This window comes from Xiphias gladius, chromosome 18 (assembly GCF_016859285.1).
Source record: "Xiphias gladius isolate SHS-SW01 ecotype Sanya breed wild chromosome 18, ASM1685928v1, whole genome shotgun sequence".
NCBI classification, from domain to species: domain Eukaryota; kingdom Metazoa; phylum Chordata; class Actinopteri; order Istiophoriformes; family Xiphiidae; genus Xiphias; species Xiphias gladius.
Genome location: NC_053417.1, coordinates 25,877,536 through 25,905,493, shown reverse-complemented (window position 1 = coordinate 25,905,493; position 27,958 = coordinate 25,877,536). Strand labels below are relative to the sequence as shown.

Genomic DNA, 27,958 nt, shown 5'->3' with positions numbered 1-27,958 from the left:
CACCGTCTCGGTGACTGGCATCAACAGGGAACACAGCAAGCCGAGGTCACCGACTGCTTCCTGATTGTGAAGGGCGTGAACGGGTGTTTCTGTAAACAAGACAGAAAACAGCTGGCAATATACAAATTTTATTCAAACAAACTTTTCAAATTTGAACAGTATTCAGTAGGATTTAACAAAGAGCTTTTATTCTGAAAATTCCCATTGAATACGGTAGGGAAAAAAAAGAGTATACGTGGTAATAGGACAGATTTGAAAAATATCTGCATAGTCAGAAAGGAGACCCACGGAACCCCACAGGAAATGTCCTTGGCTTGTAAGCAAGGCTGCGTACAGACAACATGACCCACCCTTTCCCACCTTTCTGCTCATTAACTCTCCCTGACGCCGGTCTGGAAAAAGAAGGGGGGGGCGCGATGCCGGGCGACCTGACTGCACTCGGAGCTATTTAACGGTAATCGGAACTGCTTTGGGGAAATCCAAGCCGGAGAGGCCGATCATAAATGTCGACCGATCGTGGAAGCCGCGGAGGATGGCGGCACAGAAAAACGGCACCGTGCTCGATTGATTACCTGCTCTTTTACCGAGCTCCGAGGCGGCCCGGACGTGTTTCTGAAGACCGTCGCGATTGTAAACATCTCGAGGCTTTGATTGCTTTGTGTGAAGGAGCGACGCTGGGCAGACGATCGGCATCCCAGCGAGACGGGGAAAAAAAAACAAAACGAGATTTTCTTCCAAAAAAGGCGAGTCAGGGAATACGGAGCTAGCTCACCAGTCCCGTCAGTCATATTGACAATGTACAACCAAGATAGGTTTCACAGAAATACATGCACAAAAAACATACTGTAATGTAAAAGTGTTTCTAGAATATATATTTATTTAATATCATTACTGTTGGATGTTATTTAACCCTTTAAAGTTCCATAAACATTAAAGTTTGAAAGATGATGCTGAGGGCAAAATAAACAATTGGGTTATTTTAAAAGGAATAAATTATAAAAGGTGATATATACAAAAAAAAAAAAAAAAAAAATTACCATTAAGGATATTTACAATTGAGTTTCAAGATGCCAATTAATTTGCTATACATGCTGTTTATGGGAAAGCTTTCTGGTCTGTCCCCTGCAGGCTGGAGGAAGGCATAACCACAACAGAAACATAGCATCTCCAGTGTAAGATTGTGCTCACAGATGCACCAATCAGGGAAGCACTGAGGCTGATTAAAAATAGGAATCTTCGCTACTGATGAACGTCAGGACTGAGAGGAGGCGTGGAAGAAAAATCCACCTGGTTTTAATTTCAGTCCCCAAAGGCCCGTCGACGCCTCGAGACCATGGCGTTGAGCCACTTGCTGCCGTACACGGGTGCAGGATCTCGAAACAGTGGATTGTCCTTTGAGAAGAGCAACGCGTCCTCTGCTTACGCAACTCAGACTCCGTGGTAAGAAACGTTCAGCGTAGTAAAATACACTTTTAAGAGAGTACAAAAAAAAAAAAAAAGAAGATTTTCATTGGCACAAAAATCCTTGCAGCAGAATCGTAGTCTTCTCCATCCTGAGATGACCGTCAGTGATCAGTAGCATTTTGTTTGTAAGAAAATAGAGAGACAAACGCTGCCTCGCCTCGTCTTTGTGTTGAGCTGTATGTTGGTCACAGCGGTAAAAACCAATTTCGTCCAGCTGGCGGGCGAGAACACTCACTCACTCGCTCATTCAGAGCCTCGCAGCGGTCGAGAGAAGCTTGGGGGAGCAGGGGGAGCATGGTTAGAAAGTAAAAATGTTGACCAGAAAAATTTCCAGTTGATCCAGGTCTAATAACAAAATTTAACAAAAAAAATTAGGATCTGCAGTATCCTGGAAATTTATTGTACATCCCAAACGGTTGCTTCTCGAGGGGCAAAATGGAAAAAACAAATTCTGAGTCCGACACAAAGTGTGTTGCAAATTAAATGTAGTTAAAAAAAAAAAACAGACATCCCGTAGCGGCACTTTCAGCAGGACAACAGTTGTATCCCGAGTTCATTCTCTGGACTCCCGCGTTTGGCCCATACGCGGCCTTTCGTGCCTGGTTGTCTGGTGCCATTCGCAGCGTTGGAGCTGGCAAACTACAGCATCAGTCGGGTGGATTAATGCAAGAGGGGTGTCGGGGGTGTTTATATCATGGGGGCACCTTACAAACGCAAAGAAGGTAGCAAAACCTGCTTTGCTGTATAGAGTGTTGATTTGATTGACAAACAAAGCACTGTATAACAAACAAACAAACAAACAAAAATAATACCACAGTTTAGTCCCTTCCTTTGAAACCAGTCCCTCTTATCTGACATGGCGGCGGGTGTGACGATGACCTCGGAAAGAGGCAGGAGCTGAAGAGGGATTGTTGATTGTTTCGATGTCCCACTGACGATCCCCGATGTCAGAGAGTTACTGATTGTACCCAAGATTGCTGTCGGCTTTCTGCCCCGTTATGCTGCACACACATACCCTCACACATACTTTGTCCATGCACTCTAAAGCGGATGCACATGCTCGGTTTTGCGCATGCATGACGCATGCACATATCCGTGTTCGGCCCGGTTACAGGTTCTCCCCCGGTTGGTACTGAGGCTCTGTGGAGGTGAAGTAATCCTCCAGGAAGCCCTGCAGGTACTCGAAGGTGGGCCTCTCCTCGGGCTCTTTCCTCCAGCAGGTCAGCATCAGCTCGTGCAGGGATTCCGGGCACTCTGCTGGGCACGGCATCCTGTAACCACGCTCTACCTGGTCGAGCACCTCCCGGTTCACCATACCTGGGAGGGCAAAAAAAAGAGATGAGATGTCGGGAACACAGACTAAGAAAACCTTTGCGCTGATGGAACAATGAAAAATCAGCCTTGCCTGGATAGGGCACTCGGCCTTTGGTGGCCAGTTCAGTCAGCAGGATCCCGAATGACCAGACGTCAGATTTAATGGTGAAGCGTCCGTACAGAGCGGCCTCAGGAGCTGTCCACTTGATGGGAAACTTGGCCCCTGGAAAAGGTTAGCAGGTCAGAATTAGATCGATGTAGCCCGCATCGAGACATTGAAAAAAATAATCACATCAACTGCATAAAGTTTCCTGAGCTGTGACGCCTTATAACCACAGAGGCTACTTCAGTGGTTCCCAAATCTGAGGGGTCACAGGATGACAAGAGGCATGAGAAAGATAAAAATATTTGCTCCTGTTTCGCAAAATCACACATCTTTTCAAAGTTTTTTCCAATTCTTAACGTTTTTTTTTTTCCTTTCGCCTCTTCGGGTCTATAAAAATCCCTTAAATCGGACAACTCTTTGGTTGAGCTGCTCACAACGAGACACCCAAACCACCGTGACCTGTGATGCGGGGTCACCGAAGGACATGGCGTCCCTCTGAGAGACGAGGTGAAACGGCCCCCGTAGCACAGCGCTACACGGAGAAGCGGTGTAAATAAGTCAAACGCCGTGAGCTAACTTGCGCCCTCCCGTGGTCTTACCTTGCCTGGCGGTGTATTCGTTATCCTCAATGAGGCGCGCCAGGCCAAAATCGGCCACCTTGCAAACCAGGTTATCTCCCACCAGGATGTTGGCAGCCCTGAGGTCTCTGTGCACATAGTTCATCCTCTCCACATAGGCCATCCCCGAAGCAATCTGAGAAAGAGGCAGTGTTGTGTGATTGAAGACACCCCAGATATATTTTTTCCAACGGACTTCAGTGATACAGAGGCAAACCACTGTATTTTTGCTGACCTGTGAGGCCATGTCCACCAGTTGGGGGAGGCGGAGCATCTTGCCCATGTCACCTTTCAGGAAATCCAGTAGGCTGCCTGTAGGCAGCGACACATAGTGCAGGTTAATATGATAATGTTATATTAAAAGAAAACAAAAAACAACTTATACTGAAAAGAAAATTTTTTAAAATTAGAAAATTCTTCTACTTTTGTACATAAATAATGACGTCAATTTAATAAAAGATTGTTTTTCCATTTGTTGTGATTAGATATAACGTTGCGTTTTCCAGATATCTTTGCAGGCAGTAAACGCATCGAAGCTCGGCTTGAATGATCGGCTCCCTTCGTAAACAAATCGTTCCGGTCTTGCAGGTTTGCAGCATTTCACCTGGTCTCCAGCCGCCACTCAGCAGGTTTACCTCAACCTAACAGGAGAAGCCGGCGCTGTCCGCCTGTCACTGCCCAGGAACATCAGCACTAATCTTCACATCCACTCAAATACCGTTTTAACTATGCCACGGTGGCCTGAAGGAAAAAAAACAACCGTCAGTCCATGCCGACCTTGCCCCATGTACTCAGTGACGATGTAGATCGGCTCCTCGGATACCACCGCGTAGAGCTGGACCAGCTTTTCGTGTCTCAGCTTCTTCATGACCTGAGCTTCCTGGAGGAACGCCTCGGGGGACATGGTGCCGGGCTTCAAGGTCTTGATCGCCACGCGCGTTGTACCGTTCCATGTTCCTGGAAAAAAAAAAAAAAACCGTCATCAGTATTGATTTGCCACAGCTCGATGGATGAATGAATGAACTCCATGAATTATCCTGCCAACGGAACATTGGCTTTCCCCTTGACATCCTTATAATCCCATATCACAAAAGACATCTACTGTAAAGCGAGGGATGAAACAGTTGGAGAAAAATTGGGCACAGTAACCTGGACCACGATACACGGTATTTTCCTTACAAGATGGGGAATGTCAGTCATCAACTACGATAAAAACAGGATTAAATCCAATGCACTTTTGGTCATCGGTGGACTTTGTTTCTGAGTGAGGAACGAGAACATCTCCAGCTGCGAAAGCACTTTCTGTTGTCTTTTTTTTTTTTTTTTTTTAGGGGGGGCTGGAGGTTCAAGAGAGAGGCCAAAACAAGGCTTACCCATCCAGACCTCTCCAAAGCAGCCCTGCCCGAGCTTGAGGTCAAGGCGGAGGGACTCTCTGGGGATCTCCCAGGCATCCTTGGCCAGGCCCTGTGTCTGAGGCTTCAGTACAGGACAAATGTCTGTTAGACTGTGACACAGCCCATCGGCATGCTCTGGGGGACACAAGTGAAGACGGGGGCAGGCGGTTAAAACACAAAGCGCGGCATCCAGCTTCCCTCCTTCATCGCAGACTTGACAAACACAAAATGGACCAGTCGCTATTCATGGACAAAAGCAAAACAGAGGCACTGCACATGCCGTGAACTCACTGCGGTAGTGATTGACGAGCTGCTGCAGGGCCCCGAACTGCGTGCGCGACGTGATGTAGAAGCCTCCGCTGTCCAGCTTCCGGATCTTGTAGTGCTTCACGTTCAGCCCTTTGGTGTTGTCGTAGTCCAGCACGGACAGACAGTAGGCACCTGGAAAGATTGACGGCAAGTGTGACGACGCGTGGCCCCGAAGGGGAACGCGCCACGGCAGCGTCCGGGTTCGCGTTGCCCGGACCAGGGTGTATTGGTTTGGATGCGACGCGATGTCGCGGAAGAACCGGGGGCAAATTGAAACTGTGACAAAAAAAAACCGCTGGCGTGGATGAAAAGAGAAATCAGATGGTAATTTTTTTTTATGGAGACAATTCGCTTATAAAACCACCAGAGGGCAGCGTCAGTCAAGGGGGGAAAATAAAGCAAACCCCAGTCTGACTCACGGGGCAGTCCCGGGCGTTGCCCCCCCCCCATCTCTTATTGTTTGAACTGAGTGATATGCCCCCTGGTTGTACAGTCCTCAGCCTCAGCTCCACATCGACCTAATTCTGTCTGGCTCACCCAGATCCTCGACTTCCACCACCCCCCGCCCCCCAAAACCTTGTCCCCCTTTCTCATTCCACGCGGCGCTTACACACACACACACACACACACATATTCCGTTATGGGAATCCGGCGAGGTGCGTGCGCACGCACATCACACACGAAGACGCGGAGCTAGAGATTCAAACGGGGGGGGGGTACTGTGTCTGCTGCGGCAGAGGGCGGCTGCCCATCAGAGCTCTCTCTAGACCGAGTCCTGCGGGCGTCGCGTCCGACCCCCCCCCCATCTCTCTCTCTTCCGTACCCACACTGGCAGAGCACTGGCGCGGCGCAGTGGGGAGGAGGGCGACCGGCGGGGTGCCGAGTCTCGCTGCTCGGAGGAATTCGCTTTCTTCTCCCTCGGCGCATTGTTTGTGAGGCATGTCACGGAATTCAAACCGCGCCTCACGTTGAGATCTGAACATTTTACAAGTTCATAAAAAAAAAAAAAAAAAAAAAAGAACACGAAGAAACACTAAAAAAAAAAAAAAACCAACACACTACTACATTTGAAGGAGCGCTGTTAATCGGTGCTGTAAAAATAAGGTAGCGGCAAGTCTGGGTTTTTGTGGTTTGTTTTTTTAACAAATTTCCAGGACAGAACTTTTTCTTTGGGTAGGATTGTTGATCAGTGCTATAGACTAAATAATTACGTCTTGTTTTCCCAGGTTGGGTGTGTTTTCACTTTTGTTTCCCTGTCGCCCATTTGCAAGGCAGTGGAGTTTTTCCACAAAACCCCCTGAAGTAGGTGAACGGGACTAACACTCCGTCCGGGCCAACGCTCAACATTCGGCAGGTTTTCCCGAAACCCAGCGCTATGGACCCATTTGGGTCGGGACTCAAGCAGCACCGAGGTCTGAACAGCCCCACGGTCTAGAGAGGCCGAGTTAATGATGGGTTCGCTTCTTTGGGTAAGGGTCACTTACCTTTGGTGGTCTCGCTCTCTCTCACCAGGAAAGTCCCTCTCCTGTTCTCTAAACTTAGCAGCAGCCTCTCAGAGTCGCGGCGTGTGATTTTGCCAAAGTACCACCTGGTGATGGGGAGAGGAAAACAACAAACAAACAAACAAACAAGGGACACATGGGAGCAGGTTGAGGAAGGGAAGAAGATATATGTGGGTGGAAGAGAAGGAATGACGAAGCGAGGGTGAGTTGTTGCTTTTTAGTTTTCAGAAAGTCAAATCCTAGCTTTGCATGAGCCAACCCGGGTGCAACGCTAACTAATGCCCACATTACAACAGCTGCTTACCTGGACTCCAGGGTCAGTCTGAGATGACTGGTTGGAGCAGGGGGCAGAGGTGAGAAATGGAGGGGTTACAAAAAGTTAGTTTGTGGGTTTTATTACATAAGCAAGCAGGTCAGCATGTAAAGGTTAGAGTAGAGCAGAGGACAGTCATTCAAAGGAAAACTTCCGCATTTTGGCAAATCTCACTAATCTGCCTCCCTGCTGAGGTTTAGACGGTGAACATGAAGCTACGGCAGTTGGTTAGCTCATCGTAGCATAAAGGCTGGAAACGGAGAGAAACAGCTTGCCTGTGTCTGTCCAAAAAGTAAAAAATAAAAAAATAAAAATCGGCCCACCAGCAGGGGGGGTTTATGTGCAGGACTATTTCTCGGCAGGGCGCAGCGACTTCCAGGAGTCTTGTTGTCACAGTGAGGTTGCCAGACATCCAGCTGAGACTCTAGGAAGTTACTGTAGCCAGCCAAATAACAGTCCCGCACATAATCCCCCGAAAAAGCACAAACTGTCGTTTTTCTGCGTCAGCTTTCGTATTAATTAAACGGATGAGATATAGCGTTTGAGTTCGTGAGCTTCAGAGGTGCTGGTAGCTGGATCTGGTTATATGTGGGCCGGGTCGGGCCGGGCTAGCTGTTTCCCCCCCTGTTTCAAGTCTTTATGTCGAGTGAACTGACTGCTGGCTATAGCTCCATATAAACTGTGAGATCTTTTCTGATCTTCTCATCTAATTCTCAGCAAAAAAAACAAAAAAAAAACAAAAACAAAAACTGAATAAGAGCTCATTTCAAATTGGCATAGAGACAAAAAGATAGAAAATTCTTAAAAATCCAACATTTGAGTGTTAATTCTTCCAGGCACTTGGTGAAAAACAGATAAAAGAGACAGAGCAAGAAAAAAAAATGAAAGGGTTTACTCTTCTGCCTGGATGGAGTCGGATGGAGCCACATAATTGCTGGGGATATAACCGCTCTCTCCGGTGGTCAGGGAGCGTGCCAGCCACCAGTCCCCTTCTCTGCAACGATGAAACGATAACACGCACAGCTTCACAGAGGCTCATCACACAGCCGGCAACTCACATGAACCGAGTCCGCGTGGCTTTTAGGGGCCGGTTTTTTTTATCAAGTGTCTCAGAGTATAGACAGAGTGATTTGGGCCTAACGTCCAGTTGGTGCTTTGGAGTGAAATCGCTACAATAATCCAAATCGAGTGAGTAGCTCTTACAGTAACTGAGCTCTGGGCTCCTGGAGAAGCTTGATAAATATAAGCCCAAGTGTGACTACTGTTAAAAAAAAAAAAAAAAGATACTTGGAAGTTATGTAATTACTAACAAACATGCATTCATGTGGGTATGACAACAGGGAAAAAAATGGTGCTTGTATCTTAGACTTTATCAGGGAGCGAGCTGCTGTAGCTTTGCAGCACTAGGTTCACTGAGAAAAATGTAAAAATTATGATTTTTTAACATGGATTACCTCCAGTTGACCTGAATCGGTTATAGCGCTGCAAGGCTTCGCACCAACTCCCCTACTGTACTAAGGGACTATGGGGCATAGGCAGAGTTATTTGGTTTGTGCCCTTTTTTTTTCTAGCAAAGTATTATTACAGTGCAAAAGTATATGCTTTTAGGTGATACATACACACAGGCACACAAACGGCACATTCAAATACAATTCCAGAGAAGCTTCACAAACCTGCAGTTGACCTTCCTCCTGTAAGAAAAAAATGTGATGGTTTGTGACGGAGAAATGGAAGAGAGTGATGAAAGGGGAAGTAGTGAACAAAAAAGAAGGGGGTTAGAGAAATACAGAGAGCATGTTATGAGCAGTGGCAGAACAGACTCATAAAACGACCAATATAGTTCATCTGATGAGGCTAGGAATCTAAAATATTTAAACCAAACACATAACTTGGAGATGATGGCGGAACAACAATGTGGTAAAAAAGGGGTTTAAGAGAAAAACACGCAGGGAGCACAATATTATCATAACACAGGCCTATCAGGTCACTGTGCATGGCTGTATCATTACATTTAACCGGACAAATCTGAACCGTGACAACCTGTTAAATTATCTTAGAGTCGGTTCATGGACTCTGGGTGTACTTGACCCAACAATGATCCAGGTCTTTGTCTTAAAGGGGCCAGATGCTACGAGGATCCACCATTACCCTCAGCTCCTGCCCTCTAGGTCAGTAGTTTGTTGTTTAGTAGGCAAGCAGAACCGGGGGTCGCAGCACTGTGGTGTATGGTTCACTGCACCTCTACCGATTCTTAGAGCAAGCCCCTATTTTGAAAACCAGCACGCCTCCCCGTAAACAGGCGAGGTTTGCAATGAGTAGCTGGGTCTCGCAGTCCCGGGAATAACACGTGGCAGTAAACATGCGTGCTTACTGAGGCCGAGCGAGCGATGAGGTGCAGTCGGCGTCGGCGGAGCCTTTTCTGAACGAAGCAACATTCGGGCGGAAACGCGTCAGTTGACACAAAAAAAAAAAAAAAATCAAGCCTCGCCGGGGCGTTCCCATGGTAATGGGAGGTTTCAGAGAGACGGCAAGTGGCGTTTCGGGAGAGCAGAGCAGCCAGTCAGACAACCGAGCAGTAACATCTGCGGAGGCGTCTATATGCAGCTGCTCTGCATCATTCGCACGGCGTACGTGTATGAAAAAAAGCCATATTGGACTGTTCTTGAGTTTATTTGTGCTCAGGTGTGTGTGAGGGAGGTGACAGAGGAGACAGAGATTATATAGAACAAAAAAAAAAAGAAAAAAAAGGGGTGTGTGATTGTTAATGTATTTCCCTTACGTGTTGTTGACTATCTGAAGGCGTTCGCCCTTCCTGAAAGACAGATCTGAGGCTGTTCGAGACTCATAGTCGTACAACGCCACGAAGGTCGTCACACCTCCTGGTGGCACAAGAAAGTTTGGCTTTTATCAGAGAAACCGCATACGGTGCATACAGGACGTACAGTTAAAGACAGCCCACACAACGAACCGCTCGATGGAAAAACTGAAGACTCAAGGCACTGAGCTGAGGTTCTCACCTGCCAGTGTGATTCTGTTAGGAGAGGTGACGCTGTTATTGTCCACGCCTCCAAACAGGGCCAGCTCTGCGTTATTGGCCATGGACTGACTGCCGCCGAGACCTCCATCCAGAGCAGGGCTACGGCTGGGCGTTAAGGACTGTTGATTGGAGTTGAGGTGGAGGCCACCAGCCCCTCCTCCGGAGCTGAGGTTGCCATCCAGGCTGCGGGTTCGCTGGCCCGCATCCTTGGGCTTGCTCTTGGATCCCCCCATGGCCACGGCCTGTGCCCTTCAAGGACAGAGAAAAAAAAAAAAGGCCGTGAGACCGCAGATGAAGAAGGGACTTAATTAAAATTACATTTCAAGAAATTACATCATGATTTTGCATCAGATAGACTTGTTTTCTTGTGTCATTTTCTGAGATTGCATTCTGCCGCAAGGCCAGATGCAGAAACCAGAGATGGACTGGAGACCGTGGCTCTTAAGTCCACCGAGACACACCGTTATGTAGAATTCATGAGGCAAAACTTCCCTACGGACAGTGGAGCAGCTGCCAGTCTTCAGTTTCAAGGCAGACACGAGATCCATTTCACCACACTGCCACCAGCAGAGCGCACGCGCGCACACACACACACACACACACACACACACACACACACACACACACACACACACACACACACACACACACACACAAACAAACGTGCGCGCGCACACAGCAGACATGTCACACATTCCTGCACGCACATGTGTCAGACACAGATGCACAGACGGCGAAATGCTCCACCATTTTATGGTGTCATAGTCGTTCTTTTGGCTTTATTCACACTGATGACTTAAAGATGAGTGAGCTTATTTATTTAGTAAAGCTACCACCAAACCCTATTCGCATCCACGTCACTTCAAACATTATGCGGGAACCACACACTGCGGGGGCTTTTCATCTTTGCAGTAGTGCTACATCGTTTGTTCGATCAAAAGAAACTTAATCGGGAGCGATTTTTGATAATCAATTCATTGTTTGTGTCATTTATCGAGTACAACATGCCAAACATTCAATGGTTCTAGCTTCTCAATTTTTGAGAATTTTTTTTACTTTACATCATTGTAAATTGAACTCTGTGGGTTTTAGATTGTTGGTTGGACATTATAAGCAAACTGGAGACGTCAAATTGTGATGAACATTTTTCATTACTTTTTAACCTTTGAATACATTTTATAAACTAAACAAATAATCTGTTAAAGCAACATTAATTGCTTTTTTTTTTGGCCATTTGGGGGAACAGAACACAATGTAAACCCAACATCACCTTATAAAGTTGCTGTGTTGAATGCATTAGCAAACACTTGCTCATTTACATATTCAGCAGACATGGAACACGATCACCTGACAAATGTCAGTCCGCTACTCTTTCCCCTTTAAACTTTTTTAATCTCCACATTCTCCTGAGGGAAACATTTGGCTCTTTAGCGGCAGAATGCACGCTTACCGGCTTTGTGGGGTCTGCCGTTTGGTGCCGGGGAGGTAGGGAACATTGGGTTTATCGGAGTTTGTTTGCTGAATACCGCTCCCTGCTGCGTCTGGAAACAAGGCTCGTGACAGACGCGAGAGGGACCCAAAACATTAAATCTCTGCCCGGGGAAACCAACCCGTTGCACTGAAAGCTGCTAAAACACTCCAGAGGGCTGAGGAAAACCGCAGAGTCCGGTTATAATTGTCTCCGGTTTCATAACGGCACGTGACACCGTTCACCGGCTTTAATGGTAAAAATAGTCAACAGATTAATTGATAATGAATCATTAGGTGCAACACTATATTGCAGCTGTTTACTTGGTCCCCGTGGAGCAATTAACTGCACACAACTTGAACACAGCCTTTTTTATTTGTTCACGTTGCTCACTGTAAAGCAGTATCGGTGAAGCGGTTCCAGATAGACTAAAAAGGAATCAGTTACAACCGTTGTCAACATCAGTGCGTTTCCAGTAGTGGGCGCTATTTAAGATACCGTGCCAAGACCTGATGAGAACAGGCCAAGGTCAAGAGGGCATCTTTGGCCTGTTGTGGCGTTCCTCTGCGCCTCTTCATTTCTGAAGCTTCCCCCGCCTACTCAGGCTCATGAAGTAGCTCTAATCGCAGCTTAGTGCAGCAAAATCATTACACTAAGCCCAGGATAATTTAGGGACTCTAGCTCTTGCTATCATAGATAGATATAGCCACAGGGAGTCCACTAGGAAATGCTAATTTACAGAAAACAATAAGGTGGGTGGCTTGGGAGCCCTTCTCATAAGCGGACGAGAGTGGACGCTGGCGAGTGTCAGGCTACTCTGCCCTCTGCTGAGATCCACCCCCCCCCCAGGGCCGTACATCTGTTGGATCTAACACTGGAGCGAGCCCAGTTTCATTCACAAGCAAAGAGTGTAATCCTAAACAGGAGACCGGCTCCAATACACAGGCTAGCAGGCATGCTTGCCGTCAGAGCGATGCAGTGACATATGGTGGAAAATGTGATGCACAAAGAAGAGCACAGTTCGCTAACCACACAAGGGGAAGTAGTGAAGCTGTCACTGGCTCTTGTCGGTCTTTTTGGATGCTAGCTCGGTTCCTCCTCCCTGCACTTTTCAACACAATGGCTATCTGCCAGGCGAGGGGGCGCGGAGGCAACGCCGGAGACTAGGGTTTACTGCTGCGTTTTCAGTCAGCTCAGGAGATTCCTATGGATGTGCAGTGAGTGCACATGTGAGCTCGTCCGGGGGAGCAGTGATGCAGTGCAGAAGTAAATGCGAAAACAGACAGAAACAGGCAGCAAGGAGGAGAGATGGGGAGAGAAGCAAGGAAGGAGGGGGGGGGGATAACATGGGGGTTCATTTTTGGTTGGCACCACGAATGGGCGAGTTGGGGGAGGAGGGCGAGGAAGTGAAGCGGGGTCAATGGGGCCGGGCAGTCGATATCTCCCCCCCAGGGCATGTCTGCATAAAGGGGTCGCATCCCAGTAAGTGTAACAGTGCAGGCAGGTTAACATACACAGACACGAGAGAGCAGACACAAAGATGACGGATGGCTCGGGGAGTTTCTCTTTGTGTGTTTTTTTTTTTTTTTTTCCCGAGCAGGCTGGTTGCATGGTTAATAAACCATTTGACGCAGAGCTCGGCAGAGACGCTACCTCTCTCCTCCGCGGTCTGTAGGGGGTTAAAAGCCTTCCCCCGATCCACACAGATAATGCTTTCACTCAAGAGATGTCGCCTCAGCGAGATAACTCAGATAGTGCTTAAATAACATATTATGTGAACAGACGCTTCCTCAATAATGTTGACTTATGCTGATACGCTGAATGTGCTCATAGGACAGCACCTGCGCGTGTGACATGGCATCTGATGCGGTGGACAAATGAAAGAAACCCATTTTATCCCCTTACGCATTTTCAAGTCGAATAAGACTTGGTTCCTTTGGCCGACAGTGTCCTAACACTCGGAGCCAGACTCTGTACCCAGACATATACACGGAAAACTCCCGGAAAGGGAAGACCGAACCACAAAAACATTAAACCGAGCATTACGAGAGTCTCGGGCCTTTCTTCACACTCAGTTTCCAACAAAGCCATCTTTTGTCAGCTCACAGCAGGCGGCACAAACAAGACACAGAAGTGGCCTGTGGCTCGCAGGCTGCCAGATCCTTGCGTGTTTTAGCTCTAACAGCCAGTAGGAAATATGGAAATGAAGGAAGTCATGAAGCCAAACAATGTAATGTTTTGCAGGAGAGCATGTGGAATCGTGCCTGTGTTTGTATCATCTGCAGTATCTAACGATAATGAGAGCCTGATTCTGGCCTAATAGTACCGAGGCACTGTAACAAGCACCTACCGTCTGAGAGGCAGAGCTGCATGAAAATCCCTCCGGCAGGGCGGGGGTGTGGCTGGGTAGGTGGGTGGGGGATTTGCTTAATTATGCATAAGATCTGGCAATGAATTCCAAATCCTTTAAGTCTCCTGGGCTTTTGGTAAATGGGAACAGTCTTTTAATATTGCTGCTGGGGTTGTTTCCCCCCCTCACAGGATGCCCCATATCCCTGTTTTGCTTGCCTTTTTGATTTCATATAAAAAGAAAATAATTACAAACTCTGAATGGTGTCCTCTCATTGAAATAATAGGAAGGAGGTGGTGCCATTCACCGATGGAGTCTTTGTCAGGGTTAGGATCGTGACACCGGTCCATTTCCCCCGACAACACAGGCTTTATATAATGAACTCCACTGTGCTCTGGCTCATTTCATAAAAAAATCTTTTCATCTTTTGGGAAGGATCAAACAGTCATGAACATCAAAATTGAACAAGCCTGCTTCAGATGTTCTGTATGCAGTCTTAATGAGAGATTTCCCCGTACGAGGCTGAAGCAAACTCAGAGTAATACTGAGGGAGACACCGAAACTCTGCTACGCGAACAGGCGAGTTAGGACTCGTGGGTTTGCGATGACAGCTACCGCGGATGCCTCACTTCTACCTCGCAGTGCTGTCTGCTGTAGGCCTAACACTTGGACGGGGCATGTTCTGACAATCTACCTTCACTACAAAGACCGGAGCCTCTAATGCCTCAGGCAACAGATTAAAGGTCACAATTAAGCTTTTGCTGTAACGCTATCATTGCTACAATGAAAATGTTGTATTTACGCTTTGTATTGTTGTCACGCTGTAGGAATAACAAGTGTTCCAGTATAATAAGTGTTTTCCTTTCTCTCCATTCACCTTCGATGATTGATCACTGAGGGCAAGCAACGTGGGATTAGCTAGAAAGCCCTTTTTTCTGGCACGCCACCTGGGAAAGATGAAATACCTACAGAAAACTGTGCAGCTGTGAGTTCAAAACGGAAAAAAAACCTGCCTGTCTTGTTTCTTTAATCACGACCTTAGCATTACAAGTTTCTATCATACTTTTTTGTCAGAAATTAGCTACTGACATGACACTTACGCTTGGTGCTGGTTTAGTTTTGTGTCAAATCGCCCTGTCATTTCTTCATCGTTTCAACTCATTGCTCATCGCCTGAGATTAAAGAAGTTACAATGCCAAAATGCGCTGACTACATATTTGGTCAAGACTAGGTTAAGATGAGAATACGACACGTGCTTTACCATTTAAAAAGGATTATGGCATCCAAATATTACGTTTGCAAGACCTAGAAAACAGAGGTTAAAACCAAACTCCAGCGACTGCAGCCCAGCTAGGTAGCTAGTGAGATAACCTTAGCTAATGCTAATATACAAACCTTTTTCCTGTTTCCTTGCAATTGAAAAATCTATTTTGATGCTCCAACATCTTAGCAACTGGGTTTGTTACCACATAAATGAGGCAGTAGCTTAATCTAATCAGTATGCAGGGAAAGGGGAAACATAAACTAGTCTGGCCTAGCTTAGCAGAGAAGCAGTAACTGCCCTCTCTGCGGCGTCTGACTAGTGGAATTGACATGGTTTGATGTGGCAAAACTACCTTTAAATCACACAGATTAATTAAACGGGCTCGTTAGTTTAAATGGACAAGAAGGCCGATGAAACTTGCATTCGCGTTTGCCTTTAGGTTAACCAAAACAGACTGCATCAAAGTGCCTTTTTAGGTTTTCTTAAAGACTGACAACCATAGCCAGCCTAAAAGTGCAAAAAAATTAAGGTTTTACAACACATCTGCTCCACGGTTTGGCTAAGAGCCTACGGACTTCAAAAACCTCTCTCAGTGTCAGTATATGTAGGCTACCTCTCTCTGCCTTTGCAAGGCAGTACTTTATGTCGAGGGTCATTTCATATTTTGTTTGAACTTTGTTTGCAAGACTTACTGTCAGCTATTTGTAGCAACTCAAAGTTACATTGACTACTTAAGAGACGACAGCAATTTAGACCTAAATTTTGATACGCAGGAATCTGAAGTAAATTCGAGGTCCAAGCTACTGGATGCTGAACATTTTATTGACCTGATGCTAACTCTGCAATGCTCCCGACTGGGTTTGTGTCTATTTAGCAGTGACTCAAAGTTATTGCGACTAGTTTAGAGATGATGAAAACCAAAAATTTAACATGCAGGAATGCGAATCCGTTTATAGCTGCTAGCTGCTGAACACTTTAGTGATCTGATGCTAACCCTACCACGCTTATAAAACCTTATTTTTTTTAAACAAGAAATAAATAAATTGGCTTTGTAAGTGGTGCACCTCAGCAGACCAGCAGTGGTGATGAGTGACTGCATTCCATGCTCAGTCACTGACACGGACGCCCTGATCCTGGCCAGGTAAAAGCAGAGAAGCCAGGTGATATGATCCTGATACGATATGCCAGACACGTCTTGCACAACATACAGCAGACAGATTAACATTTAGTCTCCATAGGCTTCGTCTGCACACCCTCTTTCCTTCTAGCTGAGCGAACAACAGGTACCAGATTGTGGGGAGATAACATCCTTTTTTTATGAATTTGCATAAGCAGACATCAAACGTTTAAAATGGCATGTGTGTGACTGTGTGTGTGCGTGTGTGCACACGTGCATTTGTACTATGGACAAACAGACAGGCTGTATTCATAGTCAAAATTATAATAGTGCAAACATGCTCACACTTGACTGAGTACAACCTCATTGCAAAAGGGTTTTACATACAACGGCAACTGATTTAGCTCAGGGGAGGGGAAGTATGCGTGCGTGTCTGCGGGGAATGCATGCACGTGTCTTTGCCTGTGTGAATGAGTGCATGTGATCCCGATGTCAGCCTGGTGAATACGTTCCTTCATCTTAATGCTCTCTATGTAATTACTATGGGGAGGGGAAAATGGGGAGGCTTTGGCTCCTGCTTCGGCAGCCACCAGTCGCAGCGTAATCCAGCCCCGCTCGTTCTGCCCAGATTATCAACATCTATTCCCTAATCGTATTCGCCAAACGCCGTGATGACATTCCATCTGGGGCCTGCAAACAACACGGGTTGCTGCAGTGACAAGACAGGATAGACCCGTCAAACCACTTCTACTGCTGCTGCTGCTGCTGCTGCTGCTAGTCCTCCAAGCATTTCTCTTATCCTGTCTCAACAAATCCATCTGCAATGGGAAAACAGCAAAAGGAATCTCCACTGACACTACCTAGTCAAAGTCACACAGTTTGATTAAGTAACTTAATATTCACCATGTACCACAACAGGTGGGCTTGTTCCTGGCTCTCAGCAAGCAGTGGGTGTATGTCATCTTGTTTCACTTCTCCACCAACAAACATGAACAGAGGAAATGGATGCTTTGATGTGCACAGTAGTATTTCTCCCCAGTAAGGTTTCTGCGACTGACTACTATTCATCCACACGTCCCATTTTGTTACCCTTTAGTTTGGTCGTTACAAAGAGCTAAGATGAAGCAACGCGGCAGAGAGAGTGTCATAAAGCTGCTGGCATTTCACCTACTTTTTTATTGTAAGTGCACGCTGAGCCTAACTGTGCACCACTCAGACCCAGAAAACTCCTCCGTGTTTGGAGGTCTGAAGGTAAACACACGCCCCCGATGGCAGGACTTTGCTTAGTCCTGGATAAAGCGTGTGTACCGATCCCCCTCCTGTGCTCCCGTCACGGACAGACACAGGGATGGGGAGGTGGTGAAGTCAATATTTACCGCTCCATACACACACACGCACACACACACACAAACACACAGCCCGGCCGTTGCCATGGAGGCGATTCCAAGCATTCCACAAACCAACAAACTGCAGCGCGCAGATAGTTGTACACACACTTTCTGGGCCAAAACACTCAGAGAACACTGCATGCCTATCTGATGAAGGAAAAGGCAAGATTAGCAGGGCTCCATCTCCCTAAATTATGTGGGATATCTGTCACTTCCTGAAAACATTTGGGAGAAACAGGGGGGGGGGGCAGAGAAAGAGAGAAGTGAGATCACCTGAAAAAATTTCTTCCGTTATGATTCTTTTGGTTTTACCATACGAAGATTCCCATAAAAACATTGTGTTTACCCATTTTCCCAGCCTCTGAGGAGCCTGCAGTGCTTTGGCTTCTATAATAGGATAAGAAACTATGAGCCCTTATCCCTTTCACTGTGTGCTTGTGTGTGTGTGTGTGTGTGTGTGTGTGTATGCTGGTGTGTGTGCGTGTGCGTGTACGTGCGCGCGCACATTTCTCACCACCGGTATTTTTTTTGCTAAAAAAGCGACCTGCAGTGTTTGAGATCACCTTTTGTTTGCCAAGCGCCACAGCCAACCCGACCTCAAAAATCGTATGACTTCTCTGGGCTCATAGAGCTGAGCAGCTGGCCACTCTCTCTTAAACCCCGTGCTTACAGGGGAATTTTTTTCGTCCAGTTCCAAACAACAAACACGGCTGGCACCCACTGTAGGTTCATGGATTTTGTTATCCCCTGCTCCTAATCTGAGTATGACATACATCAAATTATTTTGGGATTGCGGCTCAGTAAGAAAATATCTGGGCCATTTTAGATGAGGTGATCTGTTGGCTTGTCTGTTAAAGGAATAGTCTGACATTTAGGGAAATACAATTAACTTAGTTTTCTTGTCAAGAGTTAGATGATAATCGATACCACTCATATATATATGTCTTTTCAATATAAGGCTACACCCAACATCTGATTAGCTTACCTTAGCATAAACAAGGGAAAACAGCTAGCCTGGCTCTGGCTGAAAGCAACAAAGTCTGCCTACCAGCATTTCTAAAGCTCACTCATTGACATGTTACATCTCGTATATATCTCTTACGTAACGTGTTATATTAGTGAGCTTTAGAGGTGCTGGTAGGCGGGTTTAGTTACCTTTGGACAGAGTCAGGCTAGCCCCCCCCCCCATTTCCGGTCTTTATGCTTAGCTAACTGCTAACCAGCTGGGTTTCAGCCTTTACATTAATAGAATTTAATGTAAAACTATTCCTTTAAGAGAACTAGAAGAAATACGGACTCTACCGAGACCTTTTCCCCCATAATTTTAATTCATCTCCAGAGCCCAATCTCCTGCTCCTTTCCACCTTCCGTCTTCTCCTTCCACTCCATCCCCGACGTTATTTCAAAGCCCACGGGGCAGCACTCGAGCCCAGCACTTCCCCATTCCATGGGCAGCGCTGTGATTAAAATTGGAGAAGAAGCCACGTCACTCTGGGACACATCTAGAGCTCAGACCTGTCCAGTCACGTGACATATATCTAAGCCGAGTCATTAAGAGAAAGAGACTGTACCTGTACCATCTGCGCCGTACAATCACTTCGGATGAAACAAAACATCATCAAATGCGCCAGTAAGTCGTGTCCTGCTTTGAAACCCTTAACCTCCGAGATTCTCGAAACCCCAGTCACTATGCTATCTTTGAACGTAGCTCTCTGGGTCTAGAACTGGAAAAGACAGTGCATACTTTCACCTTCATTTAACGGAGACCTTTGACTAACCTTCATAGACTGGGTGTGACGGGAACAGCTTAGATGAGAGAGGACATCACTTTAATTCCCTCTGCTTGGCTCATCAGGTTTGATAAAACAAAATAGCAAAAATCAATTCCAGTACATTTACCAATAGTTACCGGTGCAACATTTTACAGTTTCATGTATACAAGGAGGAAAAAGCGTCATGTCATACGGCACATTAACCAATTGTGAGCAAATGAATGCTAAAACACACGCCCTGTTTTATGGCCCAAGTTCTCCCAGCTGTTCCCTCGTCCCCTGTGATGGATACAGACACGCATCCAACGGCGGCGGCAGCTACCTCTCCTGAAAAAAAACTGGGAGATTTGAAGGATCTGCGGCACGCACGGCACTGCGGCTGTGGTGAAGGGACCCGCGGGTGTTCACTATATTGTGTTGGTGGTGTGACAATCCACTTATTGTTCCTTTGTGGGGTATTAAATGCCAAGAATAGACAGAATGGTTTACTACTGTACTGCTGAAATCTGCTCTACTGTTCTTGACTTACATCCAGGTTGTGTTGCTTCTGGGCTTCAGCATCATATCCTTTTTCTCTCTCTCTCTCTCTCTCTCCTGCACCCCTCCTCTGCTGCTCTCATCTAAATATGGTCATTATGTGAACTGAGACTGATGAGCTGTGGTCATGTGTTCAAACAAGAAATGGAGAAGAGAGAGAGGGAGCGAGATTGAGGAAGTGAAGAGAAGAAAAAGATTATCCTCAGGGGCTTTGCCCCCCCCATCCTCCCCAAGTCTTATTCTCTCCCATTCAGTGTACCCCCCCCCCCCCCGTCTTATTCTCTCACACATTCAGCACCCCCCCCAGTCTTATTCTCTCACATTCAGTGTACAACCCCCCCTCCCCCCATTCTCTCTCCAATTCTTTCAGGAAATGGTGGAAATAAAGGATTTCAATTCCTCGGATGTGTCAGTCGTACAGTACGTCAAACGAGGAGGAAAAACATCATTCTTCTGCTTGCCAAATATTAGTGAACTGGTAGTCAACTCAAAGAGGTGGGGAGACATTCCCTTCTGAGAGAAATATCTGACACAAGAAAAGTGAGGGGCTCAGAACTCTTTGAACGGTTAACGCTATTTCAGAGATATTAGAGATGCAGCATCAAAAAGCACTTCAGAGGGGACTGGAATATCATATAGGCCTATTTTTAATGCTTCAGAGTAGCTATATGTCGCCTACAGTGAACTCAAAGAGGCCGCATTTGATCTGCTCGAGTCTACAGAGACTCCCATATGCCTCGTGCTCCGGTAACCTGGGGCTTTCACCGTTTAACTCCTCATCAGCACAGCCAGGCATTCTGAGAAATCCGTGCAGCTCTGAAATCTAAAGCCTACCCCAGGGGAGAGAGATATATATACATATATACATACACACATACATACACACATACATATACATGTATAGACACACACACACACATGCGCGTGCGGAGGAGCAGTTCTGCAAATTCAATAAAACAGTAAATTCTGGATGACAGTATATACACCGGTCAAAAGGTTTAGATGATCCCCATTATAAAAGCCCTTTGAAACTGCTGATTTTGATAAGTGCTATATAAATAAAATGTATCATTATTACTTTTTTCCCCCAGTTTTTACTGAAATTTAAGCAGTTGAAGGTTTAGTTCAGCAAAAACTGAAAAATAATGTAAATTTCAGAGTCATAAAATTTTCAGGGATGAAGCAGCAGTGGAAGTAAATAAAGCCTTGAAAGTTGATGTGAACAATTCCTTACACACCCAAGTAACACCGGGGCTTGTAAGGAACCCACGTGTTACTTACAAACCCGCTGTGCCGTACCTGTCTGTACAAAGGCAACGTTGGATCACACTGCGTTACTACACCCTCTGCCACATTATTAGGACGCATAATACTGTACTGCAGGAGGTAGTACTGTATATTTCTATCATATTGGCAAGAAAAAGACAAAAGGAAGGAGAGGAAAGTCATAAAGGAAGACAGACTGGTTGGTCAGGGGTTCATCCTACAGCAAGAGAATGACCCACAACATTAGAAAAGAAGAAGAAAAGAACCAGGCGTTGGTTTCAAATGATGGGAGACCAGCACAGTCTACAGACGTAAACCCCCATGGAGCTGGTTTGGGATTTTTGACCGATAGTTTATAGCGACACTAAACATAACTATGTAAACATGTTCGAATATGAGAACGTGAGCCAGGTGTGCGTGTCTGTATCGTAGCATTCCCAGGTTTGTTGCAGACGTGCGACCGAGCCCAGTCATGGCTGAGGAATGCAGCGATGGACGAGGCGAGTTTCAACTCCTCTCCCGCTCACACAGCCCAAAGCAGGAATGTACAGGGAGCAGGTAGAGACAACCATCCGCGCGGGACGTTCAGATGCATAGGCTGCCCCGAGCAACACATGCGCCACCCACCCCAACGCATTCCCTTTACCGTCTGTCGGGGAAAGGGAACGCAGCATCAAGCAGCCAAGTTTCTCACAGTGGAAGAACAAGAATGCGAGTCGAGGTCTCAACACACACTGTGGCTGTTCGTCCTGCCATGGAAAAGCTCTGGACCAGACTGTGTTGATCGTCAACACAAAACTAACTGCATAGTGAGAGCGTCATATGCTGCGGCTGATCATTAGCTGATTCTAGCATTTCAGTGTCTCCAACATCTCCATTGCCATTTAAAAAATATTTATCCTTTAACAATGACAGAGGCTGTCTGCACTGACTACACAGAATATTTAGGTGTGAAAAAGAAAGGGTCAACGAATCCTGCAAGACATTTTAAGAGCAGGGGAACAGCACAGCCTCTGTGCTCACGTGCAGATGCATAAAAAAAGCGTTCAGTTTCGACATTTCTATACCTGCTTTGGCTGAATTCAAACTGACAACAAGACACAAAGATCCTAGTATTGGGCCCCTGCTTCCTTGGAGATAGACAAATAAGAGCAGCAGAGGAGCAGAAACACCCACCGGGGTTGGTCATTAAAATTTTAAAATGTGCCCATGTCACGCTTCATCATCAAAACATAACTGCTCCCTGCCATGACATTTCCATAACAGATTGGAGGACATGGCCCCCAACACTGGAGTGATTTCCTCCATGTCTTTTGAACCACCCCTTTGTTCAGCGGGCCCTGATTTCAATATTCAAATGCCACTCGGCGTGACGGTGAAGCAGCGAACGAGACGCTGTCTGCGAGGCTGTTGGCGGCGGGCAGAAAGTTGGTGGTTTTGGTTGGAGCTTTCATAAGGCACAGAGGGACGGGTTCACTAAGCTGCCCCTGGTGGGAAAGACAAAGATGACCCCGCTTTTTTATCTTATCCGCACTCACATCAGGACACAAAGGGGTGACACCAGGGTATCGCACTTCCTACAACCTCTGTCGCACACGCTGACGGGTCACTGGTGACGGTTTGCCGGCCACATTGTCAGATTAGAGCTCACTGAGGTGACCCACCACAAAAGGTAATGTAAAGAGGAAAGAGGAGACACGTGTATATCATTATTAAAACAATGCGGGAATAATAGTACAGTAGCTCATTGTTCACCAGTCCAGCTAAAAATCCAACACCAGCGAGAGCAGAATTGTTGCTCCACAACAGGCTGTGAGCTGAAAAGCCAAACTTGAGAGTGAGAAATTACAGCACTTGGTAAAGTAATGAGTGAGTCATTGGTGTTGTTTAGCAACCTCCTACAGATATATTATGGTCGTTCTGTGAAACGACACAGCAAAAGCGTTACTTGTTGCACCCTTAATATAGATGCAAGACCAGGAGTCCCAACTACTTGCATGTAAGGCTGCAACTAATGATTATTTTCCTTATGCAGTGATCTACCAATTGTTTTCTCGATTAATCGTTTGTTCTATAAAAACTTAAAAAAGGCCAACCGTGATTTCTTCAGCCCCACACTTCCCTCTTTTCAAATAGCTTGTTTGCTGGAAACCGACAGTCCAAAACCCAAAGATATTCAGTGTACTATTACGTAAGACAGAGAAAGGGGAGAGAATCCTGACAAGTGAGGAGCTGGAAGTAGGTAATGGCATTTTTGCTTGAAAAGAAATGACTTAAAAAAGGAATCAAGGACCATAATAGCTGCAGTTTAATTTTAGGTCGTTTGAAAAGCTGATTAAAATCGACTGATTCAGTTCTAAAAAAAAAAAAAAAAGTCATTTGTGTAGTGACACAACTGTGGTAAGTACAGTAGTAATTATCTTCGGGGAAATTTCCGTCCATTCACTCGTCATTCTGATACTGCTTCTCAATGCGTCACGTGACTCAGTGAAAGGAACCAAAATCATATTGTGTGCCCACATCCCTTAATGCAGATACTGTCTCGAAAAATTCCACACAAACTTACCCGTGTTATCTGGTTTTGGTCACATTATTAAAAGCTGCCTGGGCCAGAGGGTTGAGTTCGACGGGGCCGGCCATCATCTGCCAGTACACGATCCGCATGAAAAACCCCCGTGTCAACATATATGGGGGCGATTCTCAGAGGACGGAGAGCCTCGCGGTTTTTTGAGAGCGGGGAGAGCGGCATGCGCTCTTCCCCAGCATCTTATCATCCTGGCCGGGCCCGCACAGCTGCGCCTACACAAAGCCACACATAGAGGCATCTCTCTAAATGCCAAAGACGCTTTTCCTGTCACAAGAAACGTGCACGGAGCGATGGGAATGAGGGTGTGAGAGTGATCGCTTTTCCACAGAGGCAACAGTGGGTGGATTGAGTGGACACGCATGGCCTCGGTCACCCTGGCCCATTCCCAGGGCAGAGGGACAGGAAGTGGCCCGGGATCCTGGGAGGACACAAGCCCTCCTCTGTTTGTCTGTATCAAACCACTATCAGATACTTCATTGAATTGGCCACTAAGCACAGGCCCCTCTGACATAGAGCTTGGAGAGATATGTCAGAGCGCTTCAGTTCGGCCTCCTTATCATTCATCTGCCTTCACTGCGTGCAATGGACAGCTTTGTGGTCTCATGGAACGTTGTGGAACATCCATTTCTCTCCCGTGGTCACTAATTCAGGTAGTGACACACGGCAGCGTGGGCTTTAAGGTCGAATTTGCATGGAAGTGAAGCAGACAACCTTTAAGTTAATAGCTGGAAAAGAATGCGCGGAAAAGAAGACCACGATGACTGACGCAAAACTAGGCCATTGACACACAAAGCCTTAACTGAGAGGGATACACAGATAAAGCCTGACAGGGTGTGAGAGACACGAGACAGAGCGAAAGAGCGGTGGAACAGGTGGCACTGGCATTCCCGTGCTCAACCGTATGTCCTTGAACGTCGCTGGGCACTAATTAGCTCCAAAATCTGGGCCAGAGCGACAGAAGTTTAGTGTCTGCCACATGAAAAATTCAAAGGCATTTGTCAGCAGGAAGCCATCACAAATCTCATGCCCCGCTTTCGTGCGTACAGTCCCTCGCACTCTCTCTCCCTTTGGAGTATATCGCACATCTCGTTTGCTAACTGAGGAGGGGTTGAGGCTGGCATCAGACAAGTGTTTTGTTTGTTAAGTACTCCGAAGCCAAAAGGGAACAGCGTGTTATTTAAACAAAGAAGTGGCGCATTACCACTACAGCTACTACCACTGGAGCCCCGACTCGCCTGCTGACATCCGCCTTCATGCAATTTGTCTGCCCCTTCTTCTTACTTCTGTCTGTCTGGCCAGCAAGCCCGTTCCTCTTTATGATATCATAAACAATTACAATACGTTCCTCCATGCTCAATGCCAACGAATCCCCATCTGACCTAAAGGAAAGTGGGACGCTCGCTGGATGAAATGATGAACTCAGCAAACTCCCAAGCTACAGTGGAGTCCGCTTAATGGAGGCTGCTCGTTTGACTTCGGCGCAGTTAAGTGCAGAGGCAAATACGCACGCCGCTATCAAAATGCCCGGCCGGCGTGCTTGAGACACAGTCTCCCTACAAACCACCCCCCTACACGGTTCCTTTCCCTCCCTCTGGATAGGTGCACAAAGGCAATTCTTGAACGTGGAAGCGTCTTGCCTCAAAGCCGCTGATTCTCCGGGGCCGGATGGCCCCGAAAACAAGCAGCTCATTGATGCCAAGCCCAGTGCATCACCCTGACAGACAGACCACTCCAGTCTAAGGGGGAACAAAGGGGCCAGTCCACAGCCACGTTGCCAATTAGCAGGAATTTCAGCCTCAAGAGCCACTTTCCACCAATCTCATCGGTGCTGACATAAACATCAACAGCTTTCACTAGAAGGCATTCATGGGATTCCAAGGAGCATTAGGTTCCCTCAGTGGAGCCTGAAATCTGGCAGTTAGAAAGTACAATGAACCACGTCGCACCACTCTGAGAAACGCTTCACACTCACTGCTTGGCTGCGTCGCCTGGTGTTGAATATATGCTAATAAGCCGGTGAAACTGGCAGCATTTTGACCTGGCATCAATCCCCTCGGGGACCACGTTTGACGCGTGAATTGACCGGGGGAGAATGTAGGACAAAAACGTGTGGGGTGGTGTACGCAACAGGGCCCCGTCCCCAGCATCAGCTTGTGTGCCACTGGCCCGATGTGAAATTTAAGGACATTGAATCCACTGGATAATATGTTTTCGCCTCTCTGCTACCAAACATCCTAATTCCTTCAGGAAAACAGGCAAAATCTGTGGAGGATTAGTCTAATGCACCACTGATAATCAAATGTAATAGCAATTTTATTTTCATCAAAAAAAAACAACAAAAAAAACACTGACGTGTCTCTGAAATATGTCTCCGGGGAAATGTTTCAGACTCCAGAAGGGATTACTGAGACAGAAAAAACAACTTGTGGATTTATACACAATCTTTCAGCTGTGAGGCAGGTCGAAAAGCTGCCACACACTGCAACACACTGCAAAGCGGGTTTAAGCGTGTGCGTGTGTGGGGGGGGTCGTGGAAAGGGTCATATCTCGACTATCACGACAGCAGAAGTGTCACGCGGTGCTGCGCCCCGGATCAGCAGCCGGGCCGGCGAGGGCCGGGGCCGGTGTGTACAGTGTACACATCCCACCGAAAGGTCATAGTGGTAGGACACAGACGCTGTGGACGGAGACGGGCTGAATCTGTTATGCTGAAGGACACGGCTCGTCCCAGTAAACTACCAACTGTACAGTTACTCTGAGGTCATTGCAGACTGAGTCTCCTGGATTATTAGTTACCACCACATTAGAGTCAATATTTGGGCCTTTGAGTCATGTTGAGTGGGAGAGACTAATCCCAAACACATGAGGGCCGTGTGTTTTAAAGTGTGTGGGATCCTGGGAAGGAAAATCTGTGGCGTCCAGAGCGCGTCCCGTTAAAAGCACACGGAGCATTCCTCCCCGCCGACCGTCTCCCTCTCACGGGCTGGGGGAAAATGCGAAGTACAAGCGGGTCGCCCGTGAAAACTCTGGAGCAGCTCCGGCCGCCAAGTTTCGGTTTTGTCCCGCGAGGGCTTTCCGCGCACGGAGCCATTTCTCTTCCCAGAAGTGTTGCGGGCCACGGGGGACTGTAGAGTACAGCACGCAGCCCTAAATCCACGACTGCATTTTGCGCCTTTGCCGCTGTGTCTCTCGGGCTGGCGTGGCTGCAACCAGGGACCGTAGTGAATCAGAGGGGGACAAGGCTGCAGTGTGACCTGCAATTTTTATAATGGCAAACGTCCTACACACGGAGCAAGAAGTTCAGCGTAAATTCGGGCCGTTTAGGATGTTGGGTTGGATACTTTTATGTCCCCCACGACAACAGTCTCCAGACAACCAAGTGGCACGCTGCACTGTCGAGATGAAACCCCTCAAAACCCGGATTTTTAAATGAACCCCCCCCCCCCCGTTGTGTGTCCGCTTGTCATCGCCGAAGCGACCCGCGCTAAAACAACAAGTTTCGGCTACTCACCCTGACGCGCGGGTTACCGGAGATTCGGCGTCGTCTCTTCTCTGGCGATCAGACGGGCGGATTTCGCGTCAGACCATCAATGAGCTGATCGGAGAGACTCCCCCCCCCAAAAAAAAAGAAAGAAAGAAAGAAAGAAAAAAAAAAAGAGAAGAGAAAACCGGGGCTCGGGAGCGGAGACAGTCGGTGCCACGGCGAGCGACAGCGAGGCGATGAGGCGGTGAGGGATCCCATTCAACTGGAGGGGCGGCCCGGTGAGGTCATGACGGGGAAAGCCTCCGAAGCCGAGAAAAACCTTCTTCTTCTTTCCCCCCCCCTTTTTTTCTTTTCTTCATTCACGTGTAGGCCAGATCAGCGGCATCGGAGCAGAGAGATCCGGACGTCCGGACGGTCCGTTTGCACATATAACCCCTGGCGTCTCTCGCGTTGGCAGCGACCGACGGACAGCCGCTGCGCAGGGACAGCGGAGTCACGACCAAAACACTGGGATATGATCGGGGCGGCGAGGTGGGGGGGGGGAGGAGACGCCAGCCCAGCGCAACCACCCCGATTGGTGGGATCTTCTCTCGGGCAGAGTTGACCTGTGATTTAGCCGGGTGGCGTCTCGTCGGAAGCCCCTCCTATCCCGGGAGCGCCGTTTCAAAA

General features: G+C 47.2%; 1 protein-coding gene across 4 annotated transcripts; it reads right to left on the bottom strand.

Annotated features, from left to right (window-relative positions):
• Positions 1-96: 96 nt before the first annotated feature.
• On the bottom strand, positions 97-27,918 carry src (v-src avian sarcoma (Schmidt-Ruppin A-2) viral oncogene homolog). Of its 4 annotated transcripts, none has more exons than XM_040152406.1 (13): positions 27,317-27,918; positions 10,037-10,305; positions 9,799-9,898; positions 8,693-8,710; positions 7,915-8,013; positions 6,689-6,792; positions 5,187-5,336; positions 4,875-5,030; positions 4,279-4,458; positions 3,737-3,813; positions 3,484-3,637; positions 2,870-3,001; positions 97-2,781 (listed from the first exon to the last, which is right to left on the bottom strand). In XM_040152406.1, exons 2-13 carry the CDS (start codon positions 10,287-10,289, stop codon positions 2,573-2,575), a joined length of 1,632 nt encoding a protein of 543 aa, XP_040008340.1. In that variant the 5' UTR covers positions 10,290-10,305; positions 27,317-27,918; the 3' UTR covers positions 97-2,572. The 4 variants fall into 4 exon arrangements, with proteins under 4 accessions (XP_040008340.1, XP_040008341.1, XP_040008343.1 ...); XM_040152407.1 differs by having other exon boundaries at positions 9,799-9,895; XM_040152409.1 differs by lacking the exon at positions 8,693-8,710 and having other exon boundaries at positions 9,799-9,895.
• Positions 27,919-27,958: the final 40 nt, after the last annotated feature.

What these genes read in the sequence shown, in the direction of transcription:
- src (XM_040152406.1), bottom strand. Translation starts at nt 10,289, where the DNA reads ATGGGGGGATCCAAGAGCAAGCCCAAGGATGCGGGCCAGCGAACCCGC. An exon ending in AGAGAGCGAGACCACCAAAG is followed by an intron (nt 5,337 to 6,688) that starts GTAAGTGACCCT and finishes CAATCTTTCCAG; the next exon opens with GTGCCTACTGTCTGTCCGTG. An exon ending in AGGCCGAGTGCCCTATCCAG is followed by an intron (nt 2,782 to 2,869) that starts GCAAGGCTGATT and finishes TTGCCCTCCCAG; the next exon opens with GTATGGTGAACCGGGAGGTG.